Below are 12,093 nucleotides of genomic sequence, written 5' to 3' on the forward strand. Positions count from 1 at the left end.
ATATGTCCTCTGACATTCGGAAGCGCCCATATCGACTCGCTAAGCCTACAGCATCGATTATGTGAGTATGGCTCTCAAAAACGAGGCCGAATCGGCACGGATACTTTGCTGTCGAAGCTTAAGGACATAAATCTGAAGCAAATGGAAGCATCATCAGTCCGGAACTTACACGCTACAGAGCACACGTCGGCCACTTGATAGATTCGAGGTGCCCCGCAGGGGCGTCTGCGCAAGCAGGCGTTTGGTGTGTAGCGACACCACGGACCCGAGCTAACGGGGGGTTTCGACCCCTCCCACGCCTCGCCGTGCGTAGCTTTGCCGTGTCCGGGGAAAAGGAGATCCTGGGGGTTGAGCCGACGCCGGGTGATTGGACCTTTAAGGCCCCCCGGCAAAGGCAACACACCCCTTTGGCCCCGGCTTCACGTAGACGGCACCCCTGGGCTGACCCACCCAGGGGAAATCGGCGGTCGCCTTTTCCTATCCCCCTCTCCGATCTTTCACTTTCCATCTTCTTTCCTCGCTGTCCTGTCTTCTAATCTCTTCGTTTACTTCACCATTTTCGTAGGCGGCTCGGGTTAACATGTATATGTGTCCTCTCTTGGACATAATATATTAGGTTATAGCGGCATTGTACGGCTGGCGTCTGCAGCCTTATATGTTAAGTGCTGCAGCGTCCCCTAGTTGGACTCCATGGTGGGTGGCCGCCACTGCTGCCGAAATACGAATACTTACTATGGAAACACCTGCATTTCCACGTCTACTCGATCGTTACCCTCAAAAGAGGGTACGCACCGACGAACTAACCTCCTTTTGCCGACCTCGAACAACCTATCCGAAATTCCACGTCATACACAGTGAAAATTCAGAGATGCAAGCCAGATCCATTTCCCCGTTTGTCGTAGCAAAGTCATTGACTGAAGTCTTTGGACCGGGCTATAAAGTGACCAAAATGGCCAGTGGAGACCTTCTGCTGGAGCTGCCCGAAAGACAACAATATGAAAAACTTGGCAGCCTTGTCACATTCGGCAACACTCCAATATCTGTCTCCCAACATAGATCAATGAACAGCTCACGTGGAGTCGTGTCAGAAACAGACCTCCTTGAATTGTCCGAAGAAGAACTGTTAGAAGGATGGAAAGATCAAAACGTGACCAGTGTAAAACGTATCACCATCAGACGTGATAACAAAGAAATTCCCACTAAACATCTAGTACTAACTTTTGCATCAAGCACTCTACCACAAGCCATTGAAACTGGGTACATCAAACTAGCCGTCCGTCCGTACATACCAAATCCAAGGCGATGTTTCAAATGCCAGCGATTCGGCCATGGTTCGCAGAACTGCCGTGGTCAGCAAACATGCGTAAGATGTGGAGGACAAGGCCACCCCTCTGACAACTGCACGAGCACACTTCACTGCGTCAATTGTGACGGCAACCATGCAGCCTACTCGCGGTCCTGTCCGAACTGGAAAAAAGAAAAGGACATTATCACTCTCAAAGTCAAAGAAAACATCTCATTTAAGGAAGCCCGTAAAAGGTGCTCGCCTTTTCACACTACACCCTACGCTGATGCGGCGCGCCGGGGGGCAACGTCGCACCGGCCTCCGCCACTCCTTCGGCCTGCGCAGGGCGCGCCGTTGGCTGTGGCGCCTGCCCCAAGGCGGCAGTAGCTCCGACTACTCCGCCAACTCGCGAACAGGGACCGGCGACCTCAGGGTCGTCGGATCTCAAGGCCTCGTCTCACCAGGCGAGGCCCGAAACCCGAACTGCCAGCTCGCGCGTGCGGGCATCCAGTGCCTCGCAAGAGGCAATGGACACGACGTCGGCACCCCTGGTGCCGAAAGACCGGCGTAGCTCCCTGGAGCGCGCTAAGAAAATCAAAAAACCGATAACGGGGCCCAACGACGGCCCTGCTACTTAAGTTCTAACTTTCCGCCTAAACATGAGCCACTTCATTTTCGTACACACAGCACTATCTTACTTTCAATATGGAAACACAAATCATACAATGGAACGTCAGAGGACTCCTTAGAAATCTCGACGATATCCAAGTACTATTACACAAACATACACCAAAAGTGCTGTGTGTACAAGAAACACACTTAAAATCAAAACACACCAACTTTCTACGCAGTCACATTATTTTCAGAAAGGACCGGGATGACGCCGTGGCATCATCCGGTGGTGTAGCTGTTATAGTTAATCAGGGAGTAGCGTGCACACATTTACCACTCCAAACATCCCTGGAGGCAGTGGCTGTTCGAGCGGTTCTGTTGAACAAACTCGTCACCATTTGCTCTCTATACATACCTCCACACTACCACCTTCAAAAACACGAATTTCAGTCCTTGATAGATGAACTTCCGGAACCTTATCTGGTACTTGGCGACTTTAATGCACATGGTGGCCTATGGGGTGACTCTCGCTGCGACGCGCGAGGTCGTCTCATTGAACAGTTCCTTTTCTCTTCCGGAGCGTGTCTCCTCAATCAAAAACAGCCAACATAATATAGCCTCGCCAACAATACCTATTCGTCCATAGATCTCAGCATTACATCCCCATCGCTTCTACCCTTACTCAATTGGAAAGTTATTATTAATCCTTACGGAAGTGACCACTTCCCGATAGTTCTGAGTGCACCAATAGCTAATGAATGTCTTCCACAGGTTCCCCAATGGAACCTTGACAAAGCCGATTGGGAACAGTTTTGTAAAATGGCTCTCTTGAGCTGGACCGACATGTGTGCTTTAAGTATAGATGAAGCTGTAGAATACTTTACTGCTTTTTTGATTGATGCTGCAATTAAGTGTATCCCACAAACATCTGGACTGCCCGGCAAAAGACGTGTGCCGTGGTGGAACATTGAGTGCAGAAATGCGCGCAAAAACAAAATAAAGCATGGAGCCTGCTTCGGGACTCTCCCACAGCCGAGAATCTAGACAGTTTCAAGAACATAAAGTCCCAAGGCAGGAGAACGCGCCGACAGGCAAGAAGGGAAAGTTGGCAGAAGTTTTTATCGGGCATTAATTCATATACACAGCAGGTCAAAGTCTGGAACATGGTTAGCAGGGTAGCAGGCAGACAAGCACATTCACTTCCTCTAGTAAACACACAAGGCGACAGCTTGGAAGATCAGGCGAACTTCCTAGGTGCACACTTCGAACAGGTGTCGAGCTCGTCACACTACACGGAAGCTTTCCAACGACACAAAACAAAAATCGAAAAACAGAAACTAGAGCGCAAATCCACAAAACACGAGGAAGCATACAATGAACCCTTCGGCTTAGCTGAGCTACAGGCATCGCTGAACTCATGCAATAAATCCGCCCCGGGTTCCGACCGTGTTGTATATGAAATGTTGAAACACATGCCTTCTGAAACCCAAAAAACCCTCCTTTCCCTGTACAATGCTGTTTGGTTTTCCGGCGAGATCCCCTCGGCCTGGAAAGAAGCCATCATAATTCCGATTCTGAAGCAGGGTAAGAACCCATCCTCAGTTTCCAGTTACAGGCCAATAGCCCTAACAAGTTGTCTGTGCAAGGTTTTTGAAAAAATGATAAATCGGCGACTCCTACATTTCCTCGAAGACAGCAACTCACTTGACCCATACCAGTGCGGTTTTCGAGAGGGTATATCTACCTCTGACCATCTTGTACGTATCGAGGCCCAAATTCGCGACGCATTTGTCCACAAGCAATTCTTCCTTTCGGTGTTCCTCGATATGAAAAAGGCTTACGACACCACATGGCGCTTTGGAATATTAAGAGACCTATCCCACTTAGGTGTACGAGGTAGGATGCTGACTATAATTGAAAGCTACCTGTCCAATCGAACATTCCGTGTTCGAGTAGGCAACGTCTTGTCCCGAACATTTGTCCAAGAAACAGGAGTGCCGCAAGGTGGCGTACTGAGTTGTACACTTTTTATTATCAAAATGAACCCCTTGCGTCTGTGCATCCCGCGTAACATGTTTTATTGCACATATGTCGATGACGTCCAAATCGGATTTAAATCTTGCAATCTTACAATGTGCGAGCGGCAGGTTCAACTTGGTTTGAACAAGGTAACTAAATGGGCAGACGAGAACGGGTTCAGCCTCAACCCGCAAAAAAGCACTTGCGTCTTATTCTCAAGAAAGAGAGGCCTCCATCCTGACCCGGACATTGACATGCACGGCGAGCGGCTACCTGTCAAAACGGAGCATAAATTCCTTGGTGTAATTTTAGACGCGAAACTTACCTTGATATCACACATAAAGTATATAAAGAACAAGTGCATAAAAACCATGAACATTCTAAAGGTATTGTCACGCACTACTTGGGGTAGTGACAAGAAGTGCCTGTTGAATCTCTATAAAAGCCTCATACGCACGCGTCTAGATTATGGGGCGATAATTTATCAGTCTGCGAAACCTAGCGCGTTGAAGATGCTTGACTCTGTCCACCACTCGGGCATTCGTCTTTCTACGGGTGCTTTTCGCACCAGCCCCGTGGAAAGCCTCTACGTCGAATCAAACGAGTGGTCGCTCCACCTGCAGCGATCTTACATGTCCTTTTTATATTATCTCAAAGTGAACGCAGACAAGGAACACCCCTCACACCCCACAATTAATGATTTATCTAGTTCTGCCCTTTTTGATCACCGTCCTTCGGTGAGACAGCCCTACTCGCTTCGCGTGAGGGGCTCGGCTGAAGAAACGGGTGTGCCACTTTTCGAACACTGTCTAATGGCTCCCGCTCCACAACTACCGCCGTGGCGGTGGCAACTTACAGATTGCGATGTATCTTTCGTGGAAGTAACGAAACACGCTCCTATTGCCCATATCCGTACATACTTCCTCGAATTACAGCACAAATACACTTGTCCAGAGTTCTTTACAGACGCCTCAAAGTCCAATACTTCTGTGTCTTACGCAGCCGTTGGTCCATCCTTTTCCCACTCTGGCATTCTGCACCCCAATTCAAGTATCTTCACAGCAGAAGCTTACGCGATACTTGTAGCCGTTAAACACATTAAGGAATTAAAATTAATACGTGCAGTCATATACACGGATTCTCTGAGCGTCGTAAAAGCATTGAAAACTTTGAAAAAACATAAAAACCCTGTCCTTGTGTCGCTTTACTCCCTTTTATGCACGCTACACACACTCAAACAACATGTTGTAGTGTGCTGGGTGCCAGGGCACCGCGAGATCGGGGGAAATGTTTTGGCGGACCAACTAGCTGCCTCTGCCCACGACAACGTTGCCACCAATACATCAAATACTTTCCCTGCACTAGACCTTAAACCCTTCCTAAAGCAAAAGCTCAGGGCTTATTGGCAGCGCTCGTGGGACAGACAAACTCAAAACAAGCTACATCTTATTAAGCCGAATCTTGGAATTTGGCCACCAGTATCCAAGTCACGGCACACACAAGTAACACTTACGAGGCTACAAAAAGTACACGCCCACAGTACACATGCATACCTCTTGTCCGGTGGTGATCCACCTGTGTGTGATAGATGCGGTGAGCCACTCACCGTACTACGCATTTTAATACAATGCAAGGAATTAGATGCTATAAGAAGAAAACATTTTTCGTTTCCCTACCGGCATCAAATACCATTGCATCCATCCATGTTCATAGGTAGGAAACCGCTTTTTAAATACGAATCATTGTTCGCGTTTTTAAGGGATTTAAACAGTTTTCAAGTCATCTTCTCTGGCAACCCGTAGCACGACCTCTGAGAAGAGGTTGATGCTGCGGTGACTACATTAAAACAGCACCTGCCTCGCGGCCCTTGGACACAAGGGCTGTTGCCGAGGCATTCGTGCTCTGGCCATTTCTGTATAGTCCCATTATCACGACCCCTTGTCATTCATTCTCACTGCATACATCACGTCACTCTCATAATTTTAATACCTTTATGTTTTACCCGCCCTAGGGCGTGGAATTTTAGGCCCCTATACAGCCGCGTAACAATCATAGCTCACATCCCTTCAGAGCATTGTTATTTTTTTGACATTTTTCATGGCGCTCTTTGGCCAAGCATGGCCCTTGCGCCGTTAAATCCCACATATCATCATCATTATTAGATTCGAGTAGTGTTACACCAAGTGAGGCTGGCCGCTAACTGTATTGTATCCGATCTCGCGTAACTACAAACTGCTCGTGTAAGAGATTACGGCCGCTCGAGGGAGAAATGCTCTCCGCATTGTCGCTTCGCGTTGAGAGCGCAGCGCGTAGAAGGGTATACGCCTTGTGCACCGCCTATAGAGGCGCCACTGATAGCCACCTAGCGGGCGCCGCCGACAGTACGTGCGGGAAGCCGAGCAGACGACAGCGCTTTGCACAGCTTTGCTGTGAGGAGATGAACGAAGTTCGCGGCTGCTATTTCCCCTTCGTGCGGGTGCCAGACAACTAATTCTGCACTGGCAGCTGCAGGAAAGGCGCGGGCCTCTACGAAAGTGGACTTGTGCACGATGTTTGTCACGAACGAGCGCTTAACTCAGCGCACGTCGCCGATTTCGAACCACGGCATGAAAGCCTGGCGCCGACGGTTCGTGAGCGACAGAGCGCGCGCATCGAAAAAACAAGTATAAAAAGGCGCCGGGAGCGCGCCCGCGCGCCTCTTACCCTCTCCGTAGAAGACGCCACTGACACAGCCAACGAACGCGAAAGATAGGGATATTCGAGAAAGCAAAGCCGAGCCAGCGGCGCCGTCTGATTCCGCAGACGAATCGGTGAGAGGATCTCGCCCTTTCTCTAGCTTTCGCTGTGCGACGCACAGACGAATCATACGCACCTTCCCGAACCCAGGCGCGAGCCGATACAGGCAATGCAAGCGCAGCAAGCGCGCGGGGCAGAGTCAGTCAGTGAGGAGTTAGTCGGCGAAGAAGTTATGTCGTTCTAGTGATAGCATCGTTCGCTCGACCGCAGAAGACGTGTTGTTTGATGATCTAGTGCTGTGAGTTAAGTATCAAGAGATGACAGTGACAAGTTTTGAACAGGGTCGCCGAGAAGACATGTGATGACCGACTGCGGAGGAGAACGAACGTCCGCGTGGAGTGAATCGTCATGCCGGTGAATATCAAAGGTGCGTCGCGCAGACCAGCGTAACAAGATCCAGCTATGAGGTGCAGCTCGTGGTGAACATCCGTTTTGTTTTGTTTACAAAGGTGACGTCTCAATCACTTTTTGTTCTTTCTGAAGTCAACCATTGCTGTATTTCTGTTTCTGTAAATAATAAATATAGAACTTAGCTTGTAATAGTGCGGTACATGTACCGCGCTAGTACAAGCTAAGTTCATGGATGACCAACTCGCCCGAACTACAACACTTCTGAAATATAGAACGTTTGAGCGAAGTGCCCTGCACGGCGGTCGAACCGAACCAACGCATGCTCAGGCTGATAACGTTGGTCGTCTACCAGTGTCAACATGATCGAGTGCATCCAGCGAGCACCGATATGGCAGAACGAAAGCATTAGAACAAGAAGCTACGTGTTAACCCGCACAATGACGAAGCGGCTCGTCTTTGCCAACGAACAGCGGCGATCCATTGCTTCCGTCGCTCTTGCTCAGGAGGCCTTGCGGTAAGTGAGTAAAACCGGGTTCCGGGCGCGTTTTTGTAGGTGTTTGAGCACTCCACTCCACAGCAATTGTTATTCGACATCCCTTGAAGTTTCGGCCACCACACATACGACGAACGTTGCTTATTTCACTACGGAAACGTGAACAACGCGGAAACACACGAACAACGACGTAGGAAACCACGGCGGCCGTCTGCTTGCTTTCCCGAGAGCAATGATTGAGTTCGCCGCCTATGGCGCTTCCGTCGGCGCGCACTAGGCATATACAAGCCAGCCGCTTGATGGCTGTCGAGATAGCGCGCGCGCCAGCGATCGCGACGGGGCCTTAGATTGAAGGTCCAAAGTTGCTGCCCGCGCAACAATTCCCCCCCCCCCCCAGCGAATGCACCCTCCGTGCGACGGACAGTGCATGCGTCTTTAGATGCTCGTTAAAGAAGGCCGTGGAGTTTCCTATCTGCTTAGACGGCAGGCCTCCCGAGTGAATGATGTTATCGCATGCACCCTTCGAGTGGCGAAAATGAACCGGCTCGTTTGATGTCTGCTTCGGCCGCGTTTGTTGCCCCCGCTCGCGCGCTTTTACCCGCGGTAGAACATACGATGCGCGGAGGGAGCTTATCAATTTGGACTTCATACAGATGGAACATGACGGCGACGCAACGGCAAAAATCCGTCGAGACTTCCATAAAATTGCTATCGGAATAAAAAAACTATAACAAAAAGTTCCGTTTGTTGCAAAATAGGGCGGAACGGAGCAACTTGGAGCGTGCCAGACTCTATCGAAGACGAGAAAACCGAGGCGGATCGAGGGCGCGTGCACGTGGCCGGTGCAGCAGTTCGCCTTTAGCATTGCCATTAAACCGACGTCTCACTTTCACGTCTGGGGAACAAGTCATTTCGTATCATTTGGTGCTGCGAAACCCGGGACTGCCCCTCGAGAGACGCCTTCACGTCACGGCCATGGCGAACTCGGACCAGCTGTGCAAGAAGCGCGGTGCCATAAGGGCTGGCGTCACGAGAGCGCTCACGCTTTTAACGGACCTGCTGCAGCAACCGGATCCTGACGCCTCTCAGATTAGCGGACACATGGATTACCTCAAGGACAAGGAGACAGCCCTGTCGCAGCTCGACGACGTCATGCTTGCGACCACGAACGAAGAGAACCTCGACCAGGAAGCAGGAACGGCGCAGGAATACAACGAGAAGATTCTGTACGCAGTATCACGCGCCAAGTTCTGGCTTCAAGAACGTGAGAGGAATGCCGGAACGCAGGCTCGAGCAACTGAACCCGGGCCTAGCTACCTCGGATCTCCGAACTCCGGCGACGCAGCAGGCCAGGTGAGAGAGCACCGTCAGCGTTCAGTTCAACTACCGAAGCTACAGATACCGACTTTCGATGGTAGTCTGCGTGGATGGCAGTCTTTTTGGGACCATTTCGACGCCACCATCCACAAGAACGCTGAGCTACCGCGGATTGAAAAGTTCAAGTACCTCCTCACCTACTTAACCGGCAGTGCGAAGCGGGCTATCGAAGGCATCCGCTTAGCCGAACAAAACTATGACCTTGCGATCAAGACGCTCACGGACCGCTTCGGACGCCGGGATCTGCTCGTGAACGATCATATCGATCATCTTCTCGCGCTAAGCCCAGTGAAATGCTCATCAGAGGTCCCGAAGCTTCGTCTGCTGCACGACAATGTCCAATTTCACGTCGGCGCCTTAGAAGGGCTTGGAGTTTCGCCAGACCAGTACACCGTGGTGTTAAACCGTGTGCTGATGCGATGTGTGCCAGAGGATCTCGCCATCATATACAGGCAGAAGACCAAGGAAACAAATTGCGCATCCAGTATCGCCGAAACTCCTGAAGACAGAACGAGGCTCGCCAAGGAGATGCTAACCTTCCTCCGCATCCAAGTGGAAATCCGGGAGGAAGGCCGGCAGCTGTCGCGTCGTGCAGTGCAAGACGAACCCAGGATCCACATGCCTAAAAAAATTTATGGCGCGGAACCTATACCGTCAGCGTCAGCTCTAACCGGGTCCACCTTGCCTGTCAGACCAGCGTGTCCGCTATGCCAAAGCAAGGATCATATGATCGCTTTCTGTAACGCTAACTTATCGGCTGAGGAGAAGCGTGCAAGGCTGCAGTACGCTAATTGCTGCTTCCGCTGCGGAACACGCAATCACATCGCCAGATTGTGCAAAAAATCCATCAACCTCAGGTGTGGTACCTGCCAGCGACGCCACCTGACGATTCTCTGTGAATTATCGAGGCCAGCCGAAGACCTTCAATCAAGTGGTGGATACCCGGCATTTCATGAACCACCGCCCCAGCCAATGCGAAACGTCACAACCGCCCAGAGTAGTCACGTCGAATCTACGCCTGTATTGTTGCAGACAGGCCGAGTTTGGGCGTCTGGAGACCGACGACTACTCGTGCGGATACTGCTGGACAGCGGCAGTCAGCGCACATACATTCGTGCAGACGTGGCAAAGATACTCAAGTGCTCGGTCGTGGGTAATGAAGAGCTCTCCATCGTCACATTCGGTGGCTCCAAGTCACGAAGACGAATTTCCGCAGAGCGTGTCAATGTGCGACTCCGCAGCCAGTTCGGCGCCTCATCAGTGACTCTGGAAGCATTAACGATTCCTGAAATCTGTTCTGTAACAAGCCCACCGCTCGACCCCAACATTTTGCAACTGCTCGGCGAACGGGAGTACAACGTGGCCGACAGCTTTCAACCAACCACATGGCAACCAGAAGAAATAAGTGTCCTCATCGGGTCCGACGCCTATTGGCAAGTTACCACTGGGAAAATTGATCGCATCAACGAGAGGCTAACAGCGATCGACACCACCTTTGGATGGATGGTGCAAGGCCCTGTTAAGTCCGACATGCACTTCCCATCAAGTGCACTATTTATCTAGAGCAGCGATTCTTCTGCAGCGGATCTCGATGTACCTTCGATGCGGTGTCTTGATGTCATCGGGATAGATGAAGCGCATTCACGAACCTTAGAGGGCAGCCACCACCTGTTTGGATCGGAGCTAGGCATTTCCAAGCGCAACAAGAATCATCCAGTTGACAACGCCGTCACCAGCGGCAGGAAGGTGGAAGAGGGTGAGACGGCAGGCGAGCATGTCGACGCTCATCTTGGCCGCGCGCGTCGTCGTCATTGGTGGCAGAATGAGGGTGACGCCGCACTTGCGCAACTTGTCTCAGATGGGCTACTTTATGTGCGAGCACCACGACGAGGATCGTATCTTGGAGATTTTACACGCCGAGTACATCGTCATCAAGCACGTAAAGAACGCCCTGCACGCCATAAGTGTCGGTCCCAAGGACGGAAAGGGGTGCGACAGCCGCAAATCAATGACCGCAGTGAACAAGCACTGCCGAAAGCAAAGCGAGCGGCGCGCAGGAATTCGTGCGCTATCTGCCTATTGCGAAAGTCCGCCCAAGAGCGTTTCGACCGCCACAACACAGATGGAACAGCAAGCATGGAGTCATGAATGCAAGGGGCGTAACAGTTCCTTCGATGGCAACGTCAACGCAATGGAGAACAACTTGGCGCAAGTCAATGATCTGGACCACGTGCCTCTCTTTGAGCTTCTGCCAATCAGCGAAGAGGACACGTCCGTGGTTTCGCTGGATGAATCAAACTGAGGCTTCTAAGCTTCTCGTTTCAACACTAGGACTGGAAGGGACGTGCATGGAACCTTTCGCAACAATCATTCCCGAAAACTACGAAAGTATCAGCCAACGAAAGCGAATGGCCCTTTAGAGGAACTGGAATCTGTGGAAAAAAATGTTCGACTCAGTGAACCAACCGTTCCATATCTTACCCAATCTAACAGAACCAGGGAACTGCCAAGTACTTCCCACAAGAACTGCGAGATTGGCATGGACACGAACGTCGTCCACGTTTACGAGAGAAATGAGGAATGCGGTTGCTGAGAAGGCCATGAACTCCTCATACGTCAGCCTGCCGCAGTTAATCAACGACCTCAACAACATAGGCCTCATGATCACGGACAGACCACTTAAATCGTCCCGCTACCACTGGCTCAGTTGGAAGAACATTAGACCACGAAGACGTCTAGAGAGCAAGCTTCGACGAGCTCCAGCAATTGAACCCGTCCCAATTCCCACTGGGAAGTCGACACATCTCGGTGCCACAACGTGCTTCCGCCTCGGGGCTCGCGAATGCACTTCCATTGCAACGCAAAGGCTCGTCATCCGCGAGCGCCGCGAGTGCTACCTATTCTGTTACGGCCACGTTATCACCGCTCAAGCTGCACCATGGACGCGTGCGATTCCTATTGGCCCCCCTGGGAGGATGTTGCAAAATAGTGCGGAACGGAGCAACTTGGAGCGTGCCAGACTCTATCGAAGAGGAGAAAACCGAGGCGGGATCGAGGGCGCGTGCACGTGGCCGGTGCAGGCAGTTCGCCTTTAGTATTGCATTAAACCGGACGTCTCTCTTTACGTCTGGGGAACCAGTCATTTTGTAACATGGTGCCG

The 12,093-nt window shown here is 51.1% G+C and overlaps 1 protein-coding gene across 1 annotated transcript; it reads left to right on the forward strand.

Annotated features, from left to right (window-relative positions):
* The first annotated feature begins 8,531 nt into the window (after positions 1-8,531).
* LOC119403581 (uncharacterized) lies at positions 8,532-10,496 on the forward strand. Its single transcript, XM_037670507.1, has one exon. The coding sequence runs from the start codon at positions 8,532-8,534 to the stop codon at positions 10,494-10,496; it is 1,965 nt and encodes a 654-aa protein (XP_037526435.1).
* Positions 10,497-12,093: the final 1,597 nt, after the last annotated feature.

The sequence above is a fragment of the Rhipicephalus sanguineus genome, chromosome 8 (assembly GCF_013339695.2).
Source record: "Rhipicephalus sanguineus isolate Rsan-2018 chromosome 8, BIME_Rsan_1.4, whole genome shotgun sequence".
NCBI classification, from domain to species: Eukaryota; Metazoa; Arthropoda; class Arachnida; order Ixodida; family Ixodidae; genus Rhipicephalus; species Rhipicephalus sanguineus.

What these genes read in the sequence shown, in the direction of transcription:
- LOC119403581 (XM_037670507.1), top strand. Translation starts at nt 8,532, where the DNA reads ATGGCGAACTCGGACCAGCTGTGCAAGAAGCGCGGTGCCATAAGGGCT.